Source organism: Limulus polyphemus, unplaced genomic scaffold, assembly GCF_000517525.1.
Source record: "Limulus polyphemus unplaced genomic scaffold, Limulus_polyphemus-2.1.2 Scaffold95, whole genome shotgun sequence".
Taxonomy (NCBI): domain Eukaryota; kingdom Metazoa; phylum Arthropoda; class Merostomata; order Xiphosura; family Limulidae; genus Limulus; species Limulus polyphemus.
Genome location: NW_013665705.1, coordinates 1152898 through 1173884, shown reverse-complemented (window position 1 = coordinate 1173884; position 20987 = coordinate 1152898). Strand labels below are relative to the sequence as shown.

The 20987-nt window shown below is 31.5% G+C and overlaps 1 protein-coding gene across 5 annotated transcripts in view; it reads left to right on the top strand.

Moving 5' to 3' along the window:
* Positions 1-20631, top strand: part of LOC106469290 (B-cell receptor-associated protein 31-like) — a 29137-nt gene extending 8506 nt beyond the window's left edge. For 4 of the 5 annotated variants that reach the window (XM_013929793.2, XM_022398563.1, XM_022398561.1 and 1 more), the window contains 6 exons: positions 1005-1105; positions 4623-4764; positions 7472-7601; positions 8274-8358; positions 18696-18796; positions 20346-20631. In XM_013929793.2, coding sequence (XP_013785247.1) covers positions 1005-1105; positions 4623-4764; positions 7472-7601; positions 8274-8358; positions 18696-18796; positions 20346-20396 — 610 coding nt within the window. In that variant the 3' untranslated portion in view covers positions 20397-20631. Of the gene's footprint in view, positions 1-1004; positions 1106-4622; positions 4765-7471; positions 7602-8273; positions 8359-18102; positions 18143-18695; positions 18797-20345 lie in introns of all 5 variants that reach the window. The other variant, XM_022398571.1, reaches the window with a different exon arrangement.
* The last annotated feature ends 356 nt before the right edge of the window (positions 20632-20987 follow it).

Here is a 20987-nt window from a genome sequence, read left to right as displayed (position 1 = left end):
TGTTGTTCCAAAATGTATTGTATTTTTAACCAACCGTTTCCCATTCAGAGCTCTTATGTGGCTTAAAATTTATATGAAATGGTTTAAACCAGAACTTCAAAAAATTTAATTTCAATTTAGGCTCACATTTTTAAATGGAAAACTATATTTGGGGCAAATTTTATGAATCTTTGAGCAGGTTTAGTCAGTTTTTCTGAACCTCTGTAATTTAAAAAAAAGTATATATAAATGCACTTAATATTTATTAGGTAGATGTTTTTTACATTACACATTGTTTTGAAACTGTAGTTTGACATCTGAATGCAATAGTGTATTGAATAGGAAAAATACACTGATGAAACATTTAGAACTTAATAATAACAGTATAGATTTTTTTTTATAGAGAAATGGGCAATTTTGATAGGAATTATTCAAATTAGCCTGATTAATCCTTGATAAGTAGGGTGAAATCTATATGACTGCAGGCAATTTATTTTTAATATTTTTTAGTAACATTGATTTTTTGTATTCTTATACGTTAGTGGGAGCTTCTGAATACAATAATTTATGATTTTATTAAACAAATTATAGATTTTTAAAAACAGTTTGAGGTCTTTATGACCCCCACTCTATTTAGTATAATTTAGTAAGAAAGTTAAGTGAAAAGCCACCTGTAGCTACAAGGGACATGAAGATCACCAGAAAGATGCAGGAAGATCAATGTGATTAATTGAGAGTGAAAAAAGAAACAACAACAAATAACATTGTTGAAAAATTCAAAGAAATCTACTCTGGTTGTATAATTGTGTAAAAAAATGTGTCTTCAAACACAAAATAAAGATGTAAATATATATGTAGATATAACAATTCTGTATTACAGAAACAAAAAATCTGTAACAGTTTAAGCTTAAATAGATAACATGTCTAGATGTTTTACACATTAGTTCACAGCTTTTATTCCAAAAAGAATCTGAAATAATGTCTAATTGTATGTATTATCAGGTTTTTGGTTCTTTTTTTTTCAGATGGGCCCGAATTCTGAAATCTAGACTTTTTCGACTGATTAGGGAACGTATTAATATTTATTTTGGAATCCTATTTTTTTTTCACTTAATTTGTTTCTTTGGTAAGTATGTAAAGAAAGTTTTTGTATGTCACAAAGTTGAATTTATGGTTTGAATTTTATGTAGCATACTTGCATATTAATCTAAGATATCAGATTTTAGTGACATAAGAAAGAACATCTAGTTCTGTTACTGTCTGGTTAAAAAAACAAATGCAAATTTAGTGTTGTTCTTTATTAATACACACTTAAAGATAATTTAAGAACAAGAAGGAACCTGTTGGTCTTCTAGCTTTCACTATATTGATTTCTGATATAAAAATATGACACTCAAAGCCTTCCCTTAAATGAACTACATCTACTATATCTAAAGGTTACCCATTCTGAAGGCCAATCTACCCTTCAGTGGCTCAGCAGTCAGTGGGCTTATAAGTGTTAAAAATCAGGTTTTGATACCCATGGTGGGCACAGCACAGAGATCCCACCGTGTACCTGTGTATTAATCAACAAACAAATAAAAACCAAAGGCTAACCATCCTGCTAGAAAAATAATGCTGTCTTAGCTGAATATAGCTCCTACCATACCATGATTTATTCTTGTGTCCCTAGTCTTACCATTCTCACCATAAATATGAAAAAACAGATAATGATGAATCAACACTGTCAGTTCCCTTAAAAACCTTAAACACCCTAATCAGATCTCTTCTAACTCTTCTTCTTTCAAGTGAAAACAGTTTCTGAGATCATAACCTCTCCTTGTATGACATCTTTTTCATCCCAGATATTGTAGTAACCCTCTCCTGAACCCTTTCCAACAATCCTTCCTAAAGTAAGGAGCTCAAGACAAAACACAATACTTCAAATGTGGCCTAACTAGTGACCTATACAATAACATTATAACCTCTTTAGACTTGTATTCCATAGTTTTGTATATGCAACCCAAAATCTCACTTGTCCTGCCACTAACAATCAAACATTGCTTGAATAGCTCAAAAGACTGATCAACCAAAACACCAAGGTATTTTCTTCCATAACACTGTTAAGGTTATTCTTATCAAAATTGTACTCATAATTCAGATTGTGTTATCCCACATGCAGTGCATTTATTTTAGTTAAAAGTCATCTGGCATTTATTTGCCTAACTTACCAAATAATCCAAATCGTTTAAACCAGCAGCATCCTCCTTATAGCCAGCAACATCTAAAACATCAGCAAATTTAAATAATTTATTGACCATTTCTTCATCTTTATCATTGATGTAAATCAGAAAGAACAAAGGTCCTAATACTGATTATATTAATCCAGTTTGATTGAACTCCGTTTATAACAACCCTGTGTTTTCTTTCATCCAGCCAGTTTTTTATCCAATGAGCCAAACAATCCACCACACCTACAGACATAACGTTTTTAACAAACTTTTTATGTGGAACAGTCATATGCTTTCTGAAAAATCCATATTCATGAAATCCACATCAGTAATCTCTTGAACAAATGTCAAAAGATTAGTAAAGGAAGATTTTTCTGTTGTAAAATCATACTGAGTTTTCAATAAAATTTTAAACTTTATTGAATAACTTTGCAAAGCATTTTTTATCAAACTTTAAGAAACTTTTCTTGTCGCAAATGTAGGAGTAATAGGCCTATGATTACTGGGACAATTTTATCACCTACCTTGAAAAGAGGAATAACTTTAGCCAAGTTCCAGTCTTCTTGCACCTTCTCATTATTCACTTAGAAAAAAATAGTAGCAAGTGGCTCACATATTTAATCCTTAACCTCCTTTCAAATCCTTGTGGAAATATTATCTGTCCCAGGAGCTTTATCATTCATTAAACTTCCCAATGTTTTCTTGACCAGCTCAGAATTAATGTGATCATCTTGTTCAATATTGTTTCTGTCTATCAACTGTTCAGGATATGGAATATTTCTTAAATCTTCTTTATTGAAAAATTGAAGAAAAAGTTGTATTTAATAACCCAGCTATTTTGTAAGCACTAGAAATTAGCCTTCCTGTATTATCCCTCAAAGGCACTACTCCAGTCCGAATATATTGTTTACCCTTAGTTTAATTTAAAAGAATAACTCTTACTATTAATTTTTACATTTTCAGCCAACCTTTTTTCGTATAGGTTTTGATTTCCTTATTTCTCATTTGGCCAACTCTATTGATCTTCTATAATCCTCCAAGTCTCCTATCATTGCAATCCATTTAGACTTCCTATATTGCTTTTCTTAAATTTTATCCACCATAACTTTTGTGAACCAACCTGGTATTTTACTTGCGTCCACCCTTTTTTTCTATACGAAACATGCCTATCTTGAATATTTTAGAGTATATTTTTAAACATTATCTACACTTGCTTAATATCTCCAATTAATTCAGTTGTCCAATTCGTAGCAGATAATTCTGATCTCAACCCTTCAAAATTTCTTTTCTTGAAATTTGAAACCAGTATCTCATTTTTCATTATCTCCATGTTCAGCAAAACATATAATCTAACTGAGGGAAGATTACAATTGGGTAGATGTGTCCCAATCTCCACCCTATCAACTATTTTAGAATTGGAAGTTAACAATACATCTAAGACAGCATTTGTCCTTGTAGGTTCCCTTATCAATTGGTTAAATAAACCATCTTGAACAGTTTCTATAATCTGTCTTTTTCATGATTTGACTCTAATATTTCAAATCTATATGTCTGAAATTAAAATCTCCCATAATTATAAACTCAGTAGCTAAATTCTTTATCTCACTATAGGTTTCTTATTAATTTCATCAGTTTCATATAATGGTCTGTAACAAATTCCAACTAATAGTCTTCTACCCTTATAACTGCTAACAGAATCGAAAGAGATTCAACCCCATTGCCTTTAGTTTGCTATATTTAACTTAAACAGGATATAACTTGCATTTTGCATATAAAACAACATTTTCCCCCTCTTTTTTAAGTACTCTATTGCTATTAAACAACCTATAACCATGTATTTCAAAGAAATTCATCAAGATTGTCTACCATTATTCAGGTTTGGGTGATCTCAAATTTTGTGTTTAATAAGTGATTGGAAGTGTTAGAAAATCCAGATCAAGTGTTGCTGTACATTTATATAACCAGTTTTAAGGAATGACAACACAAGGAAAGATTGGGCAAGATTGAAACATTTATCAACAAACTATATATATATATATATATATATATATGTATATTTATATAAAAAAAAATATATAACACTACCCAGCATTTTATATATGATTTTTTATATTTAATGTAATAATTTCAGTAATATATTATCTAATTATCACACTCTTCAATTATAATTTGATGACAGTAACAGTTTCATTATATGAAGAATGTCAAACCACAAACAAATGTTTTGATGTGATTTTGCCTATTAAATATTTGACAACAGGTTTATTTGGAATACCATCCTTGAAAAGTGAACAATTTAATCAAACAGTCTGTCAAAAGAAGAAAATATTTACTGCTGTTTTAAATTTTAGAAATGTAAAGAACAGTTTGAAGATATAATTTATTATGTAGTGTATATAATAAATAAAATTTAATTTAATTATGTAATAACAGATGCAGTTCGAGAAATGAGGAAGTACTCCAGTACAGAAGTAAGTGATCATGATACATTGAGCACAGAGTTACAGCGTAACATGAGGTTGTTTAGAGCACAGCGAAATTTCCACATTATGCTCTTCACTTTCTTCCTTTTGTTGTAAGTAAACTTTTTATGAAGTTGTCAAGAAAACTTTGTTTATAATGTCTGGTAAAAATTGTACAAAGATGCTATAATTGTCTTAAAAAGTTGATTATAGATCGGATGAAAATATTTAAGATTGATTCTTAAATGTATTGATAATGATGTGGCCAAAGAACATGAATTTAGTCTTAAAAATATTGATAATAATGTGGGCAAAAAACATGAATTAATCTTAAATATATTGATAATGATTGGAAATTGAACTAGTACATTAGCTTTATTTTTTAATAATAGAATCTTTAATAAATTCATTGTGTGTGTGTGATTGTGAAAGAAGTTTGACAGTATTTAGTTTACTGAATAAGTATGTTGTGTGATTTTTGAAGTAGACAGTATTTCTGATTTCATATGGTAAACAGCAAGAGTTTAATCCTACAAAGGAATTTTAGATAGAATAAGTTGAAAAATTATATTAGTTTAAATATCATTAGATGTTAGTATTACGTGTATTATATTTTTTAACACTGAATTGTACATTTAGTCCCTTAAATTCTTTTAACAATTAGTAGAGCATAATAATAGTATTTCAATCACATTGAAAAAGGCATTCAAACCATACCAATTGTTGTAAAAAATGACTTGTATAAATGATGTTCCATCCACTACTGTGTTTGTTGTGTCCCAGTCAACCTGATGAACTCAGGATTGAGTGAAACACATCACTGGCAATGGAAATGGCAAACAGAGAATAATTTACTAGCCATCTTTACCCAGCATTGCCTAAGTATTACCTGAAAAGAGGGCTGATGTTTAACTATTTTAAAACAGATAGGATCAAAATTTCGCTTTTCATGTAACAATACATGTCGAAAGCATAAAGGTACTAATACTGAAAAGAAAGACGATGTTTTCAGGCAATCTGTGAATATGAAATTAGTATGAACAAACATTAAAGTATAATCATTTCTGCTAATAATATGAATTCTAACACTTTTATGTGTGTTTTTAAAAATAAAAAAGTAAACAGTAACAGTTTTGTCACAACAGGTTTTTAAAAAAACGTTATACAAAATAAAACCTAAACTCTTGTTCAGCCCTCTATTTAATTAGTATAATCAGTCACTCTCTCAGCTAGCCAAACTACTCAACTTACTTTATAATTTAAAATCAAAGACAATATTTATAAACTTACACAAACACAGTATCTATGTGGTTTCGATGTAAAATTAAACCTTTAATTTTACAATGTATTATTTGAAGTACGAAAAATTCCTTATTATTTCTCCACATGATACCTATAATTGTATTTTCCTTATGTTTATTATATCGAAGCAATCAACAATATTGTATATTCATCATAATTCTATGTATTTAATAAATTGAATACCAGATGTCAGTTATTGTTACGACTGTTGCCTAGATACCTATTTTGAAACGGATTTTCCACAATTCATGAATTTTTATTGCTCAGTACATTGTTGCCTGACGAAGGCCCAGGTAAGAGGGCTAAAAGCACACAAATAAAAGTATTTTAATGTAGATAAAAGTTCAGGTATAATTCTACATATTAATTTATCTATGTTATGAGTCTTAAACAACATTTATTAGGGGCTAGTTAAGCCTGATAGAAAATATCGCTTACCTTTTGTGATACTTTTCCTGAGTAGGCGTTTCCTTTCCTCTCCCTTTTTGTGAAACTGACAGCTGCACTGCTTGTTCACAAATAATTTCTGTAAAATGATTGAAGAAAGTTTTGCATAATTCGTATCTCTTTCAAATTTTTTAAAAATCGTTTTTAATAAAGATCATTATTTCCCGTGCAGTGTAAAAACAAATTTGAGCTTATTTCAAATTTGTTTTTCCCTGCACAGGTAATAACAACTTTTATTCCTAAAAAAGCTTTTTATCAATTTGAAAATCATAAATACAAACAAACAAACATTTAAATATAATCATTTCTGTCAATAACATCAATTCTAACACTTTTATCACAGATGGCAGCATATACTTCTCTCTTTTTATGGCTTAAGGGCTATAGGGCAAAGTTAAAGGCCAAAAAATTGGCCAACATTTAAAAAAAAAATACCCAGGTGCACACCCTCAGAATTTTCTTAGTATGCATGCAAAGTTTCAGATCTACAGGTTCTTTCCTGTTGGAGCTATGGCACTCACTGACTGATACACAAACACACGCAGAGGCTGTTTTATTAGTATAGATACATATATTAGGAATAGGCAAAAAAATGTTCATTGTAAAATAAATGGTCTTCATAATTTTTATTTTAAAGCTTCTTCAAAGAAAGGTAAGTTATGAAACAACACTGTACTCCTAACAGCCCATAAACGTTTTACTAAAGTTGTGTCATTCCATGGAGTGAAATAGGTTGGGAACCACTGTTCTGTCATGTAGTTAGTGTTGGATAAAAACTTACCATGATTAAAAGGAATAATCAGAAGTTGAATGGAAGAGTTGGGATGATTACACTAGGATGATGTGTTAATAAATACAGTTTCTCATTCTTTCTTAAATAATAAATTGAATGATTAGTTTCATTGTTTTCTGTCTTTAAAGGACAAATGCAATGACAGAAATTTAATAGATTTCATATTCAATTATTTTCATTGTTCTTCAATTACGTTTGATCTCTGTCCAAAACAAGAGCCAAAAAAAATGTTGAATATAAAGTTTCTTTGAAACAGTTAGGTTTTGGTCTTTCTCCAGTGTTATTCGTCGACTTGTTAGTCTAATCCTGAACCAAGCTACGCTTGCTGCTCAATGTGAAGCTTCAGTACTTCAAGCAAGAAGAGCAACTGAGACAGCTGAAAGGCTAATGCAAGAAAAGGAACGTCAGGTTGTTATTTTTGGTTTCTGTTTTAAAACTGATATTTATATCAAATTAATTCATAAACTTCTGCAAGAGGTTTCTTGTTTTTCATTGAGAGTACCTGGAAGTAAATTCAAACATATTTCTTGTGATGCTTTGCAAGAGGTGCTTAAACTAGTTTAAAACTACTTAACAAATAGTATTTTCCACATATATTAAATATTTTTCATAACTTGATAAAAATGGTTCAATACATCCACATGTTTTGACGTTTTTATTATCAGACACTTAACTGCTAGAATAATGTGTAATTGTTGGGAAAATAAAAATTTATGTAATTGAATAATCATTTAAAAAGCTGTTGTAGTCGAACATAAATTCAGTCCTTAGCATAAAACCAGCCCATTGAGGAAAAGTTTTTTCTTCATTTTATTCTTTATGTATTGCACAAAGAGTCAATGTGCCCTATGACATGTTGACTGTGATACATGGAACAAAAGTGAGAACAAATCAACTTAAAATGTCACAAAGTTTAATTATACCAGTGGTTAATAAAAAAAAACAGTACTTCACACATTTGCAAGAAGAAATTGTTAAGTTAAAAGTATGGAGGAGTTGTAATATTTAAAATATTGTTGTGTATTTACTTAATTTTTGAGTATGATATTGCTGTATGTCATCTTTTTTATAACCTTTTAGACTAAATCATTGGATGATGAATGTGCAAGTAACCTAAACAATGAAACCTTGTCTCTGAAGGAAGAGTTAGAACAGGTTAAAAATGGTAAAATGAGATGAATCTTTCAGTGGTTGTTACTGTTGTATTATATTAAAAGATTAAACTAATTTTTAGTGTTAATTAGAAGGCTAGCGTAACATTTTAATGTGCTTGAATTCCTTAACTATAATGCCATTGTTGACAAGTTCTGGGTATTAAAGCATGGGAGTAAAACATTCTGATGGCTAGTACGTTGATTTTCTTTTATTTCCATCCTTTGAAACGTAATATTAGCAGTTAAAATGCTACAAGATGGTGATATAAGACTTTGATACATACTAGGATCTGAAATTGAAAAATATGAGGCATTGTATCTTTTTTTTTTCATTCTATAAATGATTCTCTATCTTCTGAAACATTTTTATGTTCTGAAGTTGACAAGAAAAATAATTGTACATATTGACACCTAGAATAAAATAATTTAGCCAATTTAGTTGATATTATGTGTCCAATGCTATATTTATACAGTGAAAAATAATTTATAGTCGCTTTTAGCCAATTTTAAGTGTGCATTTAATTATTTTGTCTTATGCTTATTAAAACTTTTATCTGTTGAAATATGATAAGAAAATTAGCAGAAATGAATATTTGAGTTGCTTAACATTTTAATTACGAACAAAACATTTTTATAAATGTGAAAAAATCAACTGGTAATAAGCAACAAACACCTTTTTAAAAGGGTTCATTCTGAAGTGAAATGACCAATTTGAATATGATCTCATGTGATGTTTAAAGAGTTTTAACCTGCAAAATAGTGTCTATATCTTAAATAAGCTGTACAAAAATTTAGATTGTATTTTTAACATTAAAATCGGGTAAGATTAATTACGAAATACCGAAAACCTTTTTTTGTTGACTTTGAACTCATGCTGTCAACAAAGTATGTTACTAAAATTTTCTGAATGTCATTTACATGTCGCAGAGAATGTAGCACTCACCCGTAACACTTCATTCTCTCACCTTCCATGTGACTTACTTCACAACTGTATGTGGTTCTTACACAAGCTCTGATTTCCCACTGTAATTTAGATTTTCTTATCGACAGTTATTCTGTTAACTTTTCTGTAATGTTCTTTCTGATGCAAATATTTCTGACACTATCGGTATTTGAATAACTTTAGTTAGAGGCCTTACTTAGATACTTTATCCTTAGTGTGCATGGTAACATTGTAACTGCAGTGTCAGCCCTGATTTTTCAATGAGTTTGTGACATTGTATACTTATATTTTTGGTGGGTAAACAATTGTGTAAATGATTAATTTGCCTAACATTAGCAAGTTTCTTTTGTTTCTGATGGAAGTTGATGTTTGGCTCACGCTTAATTGACCAGATTCCGGAAAACTGGCATTGTCTGCTACAGTGCTATCCCTAATTTTGATGATGATTCTGCTGGCCTCATTTCCCTTTTTTTTGTGTGTGTGTGTGTGTGTGTGTCTTAGTTAGGTTATATGTACTCAGAGGGCCTATCATGGCCTGGAGGGTTAAGGCAATCAGCTCTCAATCTGAGGATTGTAGATTTGATTCCCCATCACCAAACATGCTCACCCTTTCAGCCATGGGGGCATTATAATTCGTTTGTAAAAGAGTAGTCCAAGAGTTAACAGTGGGTGGTGATAACTAGCTGCCTCCCCTCTAGTCTTTCACTGCTAAATTAGGGATGGCTAGCACAGATAGCACTTGTGTAGATTTGTGCAAAATTCAAAACAAACCAATACGTATTCAGTGTGTCAATGCCATCAAAAACATTTAACAACTTGAAGCCTTCAGATTAAGATTCAACAGTTTGATTATTTCTGCAGCAGCTCTGCAATACGAAGTGCAAAATTGCATAACTTTCAGAGCATTTTCAATGACAAAGAATTGCAAATAAAAAAAACACACATTGTGAGATGGTTGAACAGGAGAAGTGTAGTTAATGATATTCTTCTGTTGAAGCAACAATTTTTTAACTAGGTGCAACAGATGCAGCAGCTAAATCACTACACATATACTTTAACAGCACTAAAACAACTTTAATTAAATGCCTCATGTTAGATGTTCATAATGAAATTTAGGTGTTAAGTTGTGGAATTCAGAAGGGATAATCTGGTGTTCAGTCAAGTAAGACCACTAGTTGAGTCTATTTAAATTTATTGGATAAGTTAAAGGAAGGTGTTGAAAATTACAGAGAGATGGTGAGCACTTTGGAACATAATATTGGGTGTATGAAAGGTGTAATACTTTATGTTTCAGTAGGAACTCCTTCAAAAATTAAGCAGCTGATGGGTGGTAGGTAAATAGACAAATTTCATCAGCACATCACCGGTAGGCTTACACAACAAGATGGAAACATCTTCAGATACGGTCTTACCCCCTCTCACACAAAGTTGTCACAATCTTCTTTCTGCCCTCTAAGCATTTCTAAAGAAAAAATTTTCACGCTCAGTGCACCAGTCTTTATACCTCACCAATTTTACACCACTTGTGAACATGTACATAGCATGTGACTACTCTCCACCAATAGTATTGCACCACCTATATTGGCACAGCAAACTCCTTCTGCTATTCCTGCTCAGTGTTAATTTTTTCAGTTGACACTACATTGTTTAGATGTGTGTAGCTAATGTTTCTGATTGAGTATCTTTGCCATTTAAAAATTTTTTTTTCAAAACACTTTTCAGTTTCTTTATTTGCATTCAGTTGTTTTAACAATTTTTTTTGCATTTGTTTTTTATTCCCAAATTCTAAGTGAACTTAGTATGAATTTGAGGTTCACTGTATCGAATACAGAAGTTCCCGTTAGAGTCGATAATGCTACTGGTATGACTTTATCTGCAAAGGAGGTACAAGCCTTAATTCGTAGGGAGCTATATTCATATGTTTAGCTGCTGATTTCTCCTTCTTTTCAATATGATCAAGGAGAAGACAGTTTGGAGTCTTTTTCTGGCACCTTCCTATTTTGATCAGTCACGATCTACACCTCTTCAAGAGATTTGTCCTTTTTCCCCTTTTTTTACAGTTTGCTAATCAGATATGTGGTATTTCACATGTTTTCTCTTTTGCCTATGATGCCCTCCCTTTTTTATTTGGTGAAATTCCTTCTTCTGAATTTTCTTTTTTCCCTCTTCACCCAACATTAGGGTTCATGCTCAAAGACTTTTGCACCAGCTTTATTCAGGTGCTGTCCCCCTTGCTTGTCAGACCAATATGCTTTGGTGTACCATCGCTCTTCAGATCATTATTTGGATTCTAAACAATTGGATTCTCTACTTTTTCTTTGGGGTTCGAATCCAGGAGTGAGTGTTCATTTTAATCTGGCTCAATTTTCAAGAATTTGCCTTTCTGTCTCCTCCATTTTACTTTACCTGTCTTCTCTCAAATTATTGTCAGAGGCCTTTTGTGTCCCTGTGGATCTGTGTCAGGCCCTCTTCCTACAAAATACTGTATTTGTTGGTTGTCCTGATTCCTTGAAATCCAGGATTGATGTGGCTAGATTACATTATTTCTTGTTTTATCCTTCTCCCTTCTTCCCATGAGTTGCCCATCCATGTTTCCTGTCCTTTTTTGCCCAGGCCCATGCCTTCTTTCTGGCACCTCTGACCCTATCCTTGTTAGTTACATACCTAGGCTAACTAATGCAAGGATTATAAGTGATGCTGTGGAGGTTTCTGAATGGGTGGGGGCTAGATTGCTCCACTTTTTTTCTGTCATGTGGCAGCATTTCACGACATATCCATTTGTTTTATGGGCTCTGTTTGGAGGTTTCTGCTTTCAGTTCCAATCTCCATTTCCCTTATTTCCTTCCCTCCTCCATGGGATTTTACATCTCTGTCATCTTACCAAGGCTGTCCATGACCTGTTTCTCAAAAAGGCTATTGAACAGGTGTGCCTTATACAACTGGGGTTTTATTCCTTTCTCTTTGTGGTCCTGGTTGAATTATTTTCTGCACCCTTCTCACTTCACTATGGAGTCCTATCTCTCACTTCGGTGGGTGTTTTCCTTGTTCCTATGGTTGTTTGCAGTAGAGGCCCTCCTTCTCATTAATTTCAGTTGCAGGTGGTTCCTTTTCTGCTCCTACGGTCTTGGTCTGCCTTGTAATACTGGTAACAGGACGTACTTACGCTGTTCCTATGGTTGAGCGAATGTTCCATATTCTCCTCATAATTCCAGATTCAGGATGTGTCTTCCTTATATTTATGGTTGTGTGAGTTAAGATTTCTGCTCTTAATACCTGTTACAGATATTGTTCTGTTCTTATGATTGAATTGAGGCAACGAATTTGGTTTGTTGTACTTCTTGCTCCTGTGGTGATTTTGTATGTTTGTCCAGTTTTAGCTGCATGCCAACTTCCTCTGCATAATTCCAGTTGTTTGATGTATTTACTTATGGTTTGGATTTATGTGTATATGTAACATGGTCCACATGTCCTAGCCACAATGTTTATATTCCTCTATATTTGTTTTTATCTGATTGATCCTCAACTACCTAATACCAAGGATGAGTTGTGCAGTCTTGTCTGTATGGGTGAGGTTGAGTATCTCCATGGGTACATCAGGTGTTTTATTTTTACTATGAATTGCACCTCTCAGAACAAATTACATTTCTGCACATCCTTTTTTTCCACCCATATCAGGTTCATTTCCTTCTTCAAGGGTAAAGAGCATACCTGTTCCAGAAGTAGTGCCCTACTACACGTGTGCTTCAATTCATCTCGGAACACACCCGTTCATTATGGGTGGTCACTTTCTGCCTACATCTGCTCCTCCTACTTTGCAGTGTGGGATTCTAGATTTGTGTGAAAGGAGGTAAGACTGTATCGGAAGTTAACATTTTCTTACACTGAAAATGTATTTCCAATAGGTACTTGCCTCCTTCACACACTTCCCACTCTTCCCCTTCCTTCCCATGCTGGTGTTATTCTTTTAGATCCTGCTAATTCTCGAAAGTTAGGATTGAGCAAAAATAACAGAGAGAGCTAGCTGCTCCAATATATATGGCACAATACTTTTGGTGGAGAGTAGTCACATACTATGTACATATTCAATAGTGGCATGAAATTGGTGGGGTGTATAAACTGATACACTGAATATGAAATTTTTCTTTTTTAGGGAAGCAGCTATAGGAAATACATTTTCAGTATAAGAAAATGTTAACATCCATACTTGGGCCTTCTATTTTTGATAAAGATGTAACTAATGGGGCTATTACTGATTTTTGCAGATTTTTATGGAACAATACAGTCACCAAAATTTCAAAAGATGCTAGGAAAAACACTGAAACTGAAGTGATGCCCATACTTAAAAAAAAATGATTTAGTACAAAATGAATGGCTTAAATCCAAAGACTTATTGAAAGGTACATATAAAAACCCAAAAACTGAGCATTTATGTAAAATGGTTATTAAACTGCGTGGTGGTCAAAATTGTGTCAACTAGCTAGATACTTTTGTGTAATAAGTATTGATATTTAAAGAGTTTTTTTTCTGTATGAATTAGGCTCAAGACAAAATTCATATGCTCCATGAAGGCTGAAAAGATACAGTTTAATAAGAATTGTAATGTTAGGTCTAGAAATCTCATTTTATGATCTCAGTCCTGTAGTTAAAATGTGGGACAGTGCTAAGAAGAGAAGAAGGATGAGGATTTCACAACCATACAAACTGAGAATTAAGAAAATAAATATGTAAATTGTTTGTGTGTTTTTGTAGTACTTTTTTGAGGCTAAATAATTTAAGATAATATTGACATATTCAATCTCTTATAAATAATGCAATTGCTACATAACCCAGCATACAGAAGCTTGTCTCTGATACTGAATTAGTGACCACCTTTGGAAGTTACTGACAGAGGCAAAATTATCTAGAGCACTGCTTTTAATGTTGCATAGTGTTGATGGAAGCAAGGTGTCTTTATGACTCGCTTATTGACTGTTCTCAATGACTCCTCCATCTGGAAATTTGGTGTCACATCATATTCTTCAATTCTCTATTCATCATAAAAAGTTAACTCTTCCAGTTTCTTTTCAATTTTTTGATCTGGCAGTTTCAAATCTTTTCCACAAAAAGGGGATATTGATGTTGTACTCCTCTGAGTTTTTTACTCTCATATTTTGATGGTGCCAAAGATAACAGAAGATTAGAGATTGAGCTTAGATCTTTCTCATCTACATAATTTCTAATCTAGATATTTCTACTTTCTAGGTGGAACCTATAAAAATCTTAAGAAAAAAAACCTTTGTCAAAATTTTTGGATGAGGATTTCAAAGATGCTTATTTACATGTCCTACTTTCTAGGTGGAACCTATAAAAATCTTAAGAAAAAACCTTTGTCAAAATTGTTCGCTGAGGAATTGGAATTTCAAAGATGCTTATTTACATGTTCTGATTTGTTCATCACCGTTTTTCATGTGGTAGAGTAGCTTATCAGTTTATGGCCCTCCCTTTTCAGTCTTGCTTTGGCATTCTGTATCTTCACTAGTTTTGGATAATTGAATTGATATAATCAATTACCTATTAGCAATGATTACACTAGTCAGTGTCACTTAATCAAAATTTTGATTAAACTGATTAATGTTATGAAAATGATCAACTAATCAAAGTTAGTGTTTCTGAATATTATTGTTTTTAATTATTCCAACAATAGATTTTCACAAACAATATTTAACTGATTGAAATTGGAGTTCCCAATTATTTCTATTTTGGATTATTCCAAATATATAACTAATTCAGATATTGACATTATGTTTGCTTGTTGTTAAGCACAAAGCTATCTGTGCTCTGCCAACTGGAGATATTGAAACCGAATTTTGTTTTGTGTCAAGTTTGTACAGCTTTAGGCCAGCATGGCTTGGTGATTTGAAGGGAAGGTTTGAGGGTATCTGGTTTGATTCATTCCCATTTCCTCCAAACTTGTTTGTTCTGTCTTTGTTGTGGCAAAACTACTAAGGTTACCTGCCATTGTCACTAATTTTGAACTACTGACGAGAAGAAAGGCAACTGGCTGACAACATCCATCATCAACTCTTGGTCTACCTAAATATTAAATAAAGTGTAAATTTACTGTTTTTTTTTACATTTTGTTATCTTTCTATCTTATAATTATGTAGCTGCAATATTTAATGGAGTAGTACAGGGAATTTGGCTTCCATTCCATTCTGTTCTTCAGAAATTATTAAAAGAAATGGACAGACATCCTTACAGTACCATATATTATCATTAAGAAACATTAGATGTTAGTGTTTGTATTTGATTGGTCTATGAACTATGAAAACCACTTTTTTCTTTCCAAAATCAACACAGCCAGAGTCTACAGCAATAAAGTTACATGCTTACCCAGTAACTGATTTTTTTCCAAGGTAATACAAGAATATGAACATTAATTAAATATTGCCATGGTAAATTTTTACACCTTGAATTTTTCTAGACATTAACAATGTATGTAGACTTCAGAGGTTTGTTTTCATCAAAGATAGTATTGCATAGGACATCTGCAGCTCTTGTAACTTAGGCTTGTTACAGAACTGATTTTCAATGTTTAAAAGTTAGATATTATTGTGAGAAAGATATTTTTTTGTATTGTTCATATCCAAAATATACTAGAACATGAGTGGTATCACAGTATAAAGTACCAGTTTTTTTAATTTTTGGAAAACAGATATTTTGTTTTGATTGCTAAGATACAAATTAGTGTATCCTTTATAATTTTTTTTCTAAATATGGCTATAATGAATTATAACCTATTTAGATTTAATTAATGAAATGTTCACAATTTTTCACATTTCAGTGGGTTAATAGGTTATCATTAATCTTGCTGACAGAATAGGATACAATTTTGATTCTTCCTGTCAATTTCGTGGCTTTTTCTGTGTCCTCTTGCAAAATTATGACGTAAAATATACATCCCATTCAACTATGAACCATAGTGGCTCCCATGTGATAATAGTGGAATGTGATTGTATTTACCAAATTAATACTTAGTTATTTTCTAGCTCTAATACTCATTCAATGCAACCATTGTAAAGAAGCTTTACAAGAAGTATTTCTACTGTATGTTAGTAGCTAATACAATAATAGTCTTGTGTTATTAATAATTTTAATTTTTTTTATCTAATTGTTTCACAATGAGAGTAATATAAATCTATTAGTGCTAATAGAAGTCTAGTTGAACATAGAATTTTTATTTTCTACCTGTTGCAAAAAAACAAAACACAAGTGGTATTACTGTTTAAGTAATGATTTTAAAATTGTTATTGAAAACAGGCATCATTTTTATGAACATTAAAATATGAATTTAGATGTAGACCTCATATTATTTTTTAAATATGATTATAAATAACTATAGTTATCTTAATTTTAATTTAAAATGTTTGTTTTTAACTGTTCTTTTTTTTACATATCAATCACATTAATAGAAATAAAGTTGTAAGCTTTGAAAATGCTGGATTATTACCCAACTGAGCTAATCATAATAAATATGTAGGCTTTTTATTTAATTTTATTATTAAAGCTATAGGTAAATTAAACAATGACAATAATATAGATTTATATGCAGTGCTAGTAAAGGTCTAGTTGGACATAGAATTTCTCTGCCCATCCCAAAGAATATCTTATCTTCTGCAAGAACCTATCACTCCTCAAGAATACATCACACATTTTTTAGTTTTCAAGCATTTCCCTGAGTTATTATACAGGTTTTTAGTTTCCACCTTGTTATAGTGCCACATAAAGTGGTTTGATAATTTACTTACAAAACACAGTTTTGGAAACGGCTATAAAATAAGCTTAAATAATGATTGGATAGACCAAGAATTTGACTATCACGTCACAGCAGAGTAAATACACAAGAATATATATATATATATATATTATTTAAGCTATAAAATAAGCTTAAATAATGATTGGATAGACCAAGAATTTGACTATCACGTCACAGCAGAGTAAATACACAAGAATAAGTTTTTTTGTAAACTTTTTTCTTTATGAATTATGAAAATACTTGCGTGTTAAATTATATTTGTTTGGAAGCTACAGAAATTTCTTCAATGAGAAGACATCAAATAATTTGAGATAAGATAAGCTTGTACAGTGCAGAAATGGGTTAAAGTGTGTAATAAAGAAAACTGTTACAAGTTTAACACAGTAACAAATGTACAAAGTTTGGAGAAAGTTTTATCTCAACCATGTGGAAAATTCGATTTTTTTATTTGTATAATGGCCACATTTGTAACAAAATTTGTTGTATTAAAAAGAAAAAAACACACTACCGTAACATTATATGTAGCAACTCCTTCCATTCATTGGTTGGCATGGCCAGGTGGTTAGGGCGCTCAACTAGCAATCACCATCCCACCAAACATGCTTGCCCTTTCAGCCATGGGAGTGTTATAATGTGACAGTCAATCCCACTACTCGTTGATAAAAGAGTAGCCCAAGAGTTGGTGTTGGGTGGTGATGAATAGCTGCCTTTCTTTTAGTCTTTCACTGCTAAATTAGGAATGGCTATCACAGATAACCCTCGTGTAACTTTGCACAAAATTCATAACTAACAAACAAACATACCATTCATTGGAACAGGTCATTATGATGAAGCACTGTGTTTATACTCAGTGTCTGCATTGCTTGAATAAAATATACTAAATGCTTTATTTACAAGACATAAGAGAAGTATTCTACTCTAACTCTGCTTGTCTACATATTTTTATAGTCTAAATTGTTATCTTCCTGCCTTGTAACTTGTAGTTTAATATTTTAGTTTTCTTTTCATGTTCATCAGTTCCCACCGCCTTTTCCTTCTGGGTTTCAGTATTTCATAGGTAAGTCTACCTGATTTTAGATTTACATTTATAGAACTAAAATGAATTTCAGGTAGGTACTTACCTCTGAAGTACTGTTTCTCCCACCTCCCCACAACTGAATATGCATCATGACTGAAGCTTCTAACAAAATCTAAGGAAAACAGAGCGCATGTAAAATCTTCTGACACTTGTGCAGTAAGTCGCATGGAAGTGGGAGAGTGGAGAATTATGGGTAAGTGACACATTTCTTCAGTGTGTAAAGGACATTCGTAAACTTTTAGTTACTATTTATATGCATACAAACATCCAGAAAGAGAGAGGTTGTGTCCTTAAGCCTTTGCACTTGTTTGGCTGACAACACGAGTTCAAGCTCAGTGAGGAAAGGTTTTCCATATTTCTAAGTTAAGTATTTGTTTGAAATTCGTTTTAATTCTAAAAATGTAAACTTTTGTTAGAACTACAGGTTTTGTGTTATTGGGGTATTCATTCATACTAAATATATATCTTACATGCCTTTCTTTAATATACAGAGAAGGATTATTAAAATGGTTTTTTCATGCATCCTTTTAAGAACTTGAACATCTGAAAAAAGACCGGAACTCTATGAAAGCACAAGCCGAGTCTGTTAACAAGGAATATGACAGGCTAGTCAAAGAATATGCAAAACTTCAGGTATTTTGTTGTTACAGCACATTAATTTTCAGATTCAAAATCTCTTACTGAGTATAATATCTATAGAATCATTTAATGGGTTGTGATATGTATTTTTTTATTATTATTTAATAACTAAATATTTATTTTGGCACTATTCCATACTTACCTACCTGTAGAGATGTTGTTGTTTTTTCCTGACATTGAACAACGTGCATCTTAAACTGTGATATCTTAGAATAACAAGTTCTGACATGTACTGGTCAGGTGTTTTGTTTTGTAGAATTGTAGATGTACACATAGAAACTGAATATTTCCTTTTTTTTTTACGAAAAAAGCACGAGCAAATTTGATATTTTTAAAAGTATAAATCTAATCAGTTTCTTGTAAAAAAAAAAAAAGGAAATTTGTGAATTGAAAATAAGTGCACATGGCAGATTGTAACTTTTTGAACTTTGCTCTTCGAACTTTAATGAAATTTAAATTTCATTGGTGGAAATTGTATGAATATAATACTCAGAAATATTAAAGCATATATTATTAAAAATTAGATTTAAAAGGACATAACTATTTAACATGAGAATAGTAAAAGCATGTGAAAGAATTGTTTTACAGAAAAGATAGAATAAAACATTTAAAAACACATTCTTAGCATTTTAGTTGCACCACAGTCTGTTATTTGCCATTGAAGCTGTAATGAATCAGGCTTAATTGAGCATTGCTGGGAACTTAGAAATTTATAAAGATGATGGGTATTTATATATAAATTTAGATTCTCCATTAGATAACTGAAATGAAAAATATTAGTTTTTGCATGGTACCTAATAAAGTTTAATAAGTTTTACTTCTTAAGTCTCACAAAACTGTGATTTGTTTTCTATTGTGGTAAATGTAACTTAATTGTTAAAATCCAGCTAATGGAAATATCAGTACATCATGTTTGAAAATGAATAATAATGATAACAGTTTAATAACAAATAATAGTTGACTACTAAGTAAGAGGTAGAAATATTTATAAAGAAGACCATTCTAGAAATGGAGCAGAATTTAAGTGAAATGTATGTATATAACATTAGATAGCTTAGTAGTGAATACAGCATATATGAGGTTCGGAGTCTGCCTATTAAATGATTTGCTTTGTCCATTGGTAAGTTGTGTCCCTAAAAAGTTGTAAACTCTTTATATCCTCGCAAGAGGCAAAAAATTATGATATATAGTAATCATACAGCTTTTGCATGTTAATTTATTTTAATGAGTTGAACATACGATGATAAAAACAAAAATCCTTTTTCTTTCAATGAAATTTCCTTTATCAGGTACATTAGGTTTTACTGAAATATTTTTTTGGGTGTTGCTTCAAAAAGTTCAAAACCATCATCACTTTTCAATGGTAAATTTCAGGCCTTACAAGGCTTTTGAACTCTGCTGATCTTTGTAGGATTTCACATAGTTTTTATATATTCTATATGTAGATTAAATTAAACTTGCTGATCAAGTTTTGAATGATTCAGGATTGAGAACCTTTATCACTTATATTACTACTTGTGTTGATTATTGTAATATTTTGCAGGAAGAGCTAGACATGATCACTGGTAGTTCAAGTGTTAAGAAAGATGAATGAAGACTTGAAAGAAAACCTTATGCTTCAAGCTGACTTAACAGGATTTGAATGTTTATTTTTCTGGTCAAACTATCTTCTCCGTCTTAGAAATGTATTAACTGCCTTTTTTTTTCTTCATAAAAACCCATGAGTAAAGTGAGAAATACTGTATTTCTATGGATCTTCTATTATAAATACTGTTTTGTGTTGTAAATTTATACTTGTATGAAATGGAAATGAACTTGTATTGTAGTCATCAGTGTTTTACTCTCACTAATCCTCTTCCACCAGTAGCTCAGCAGTAACTCTGAAGGCTTATAATACAAAAAACAACAACAGGTTTTGATACCATTGGTGGGTACACCACAGATACCCTATTGCTTAGCTTTGTGCTTAACTACGAAGAAACAAACTGTTATGACTTTGGTGTGCAAACTGGGGGGCTCAGCCCCAAGGGGGGGGGTCATGGAGAGTCAATAGGGGACACACAACTATGACTTTAAGAGCATATGAATTATATCTAAAACTATGAATTTCAAAAAATAGAAGTTTTAAAACCAATTTACAAATAATAGTAGTACTATTAAGTAATATAATAACAAGAATTAACAT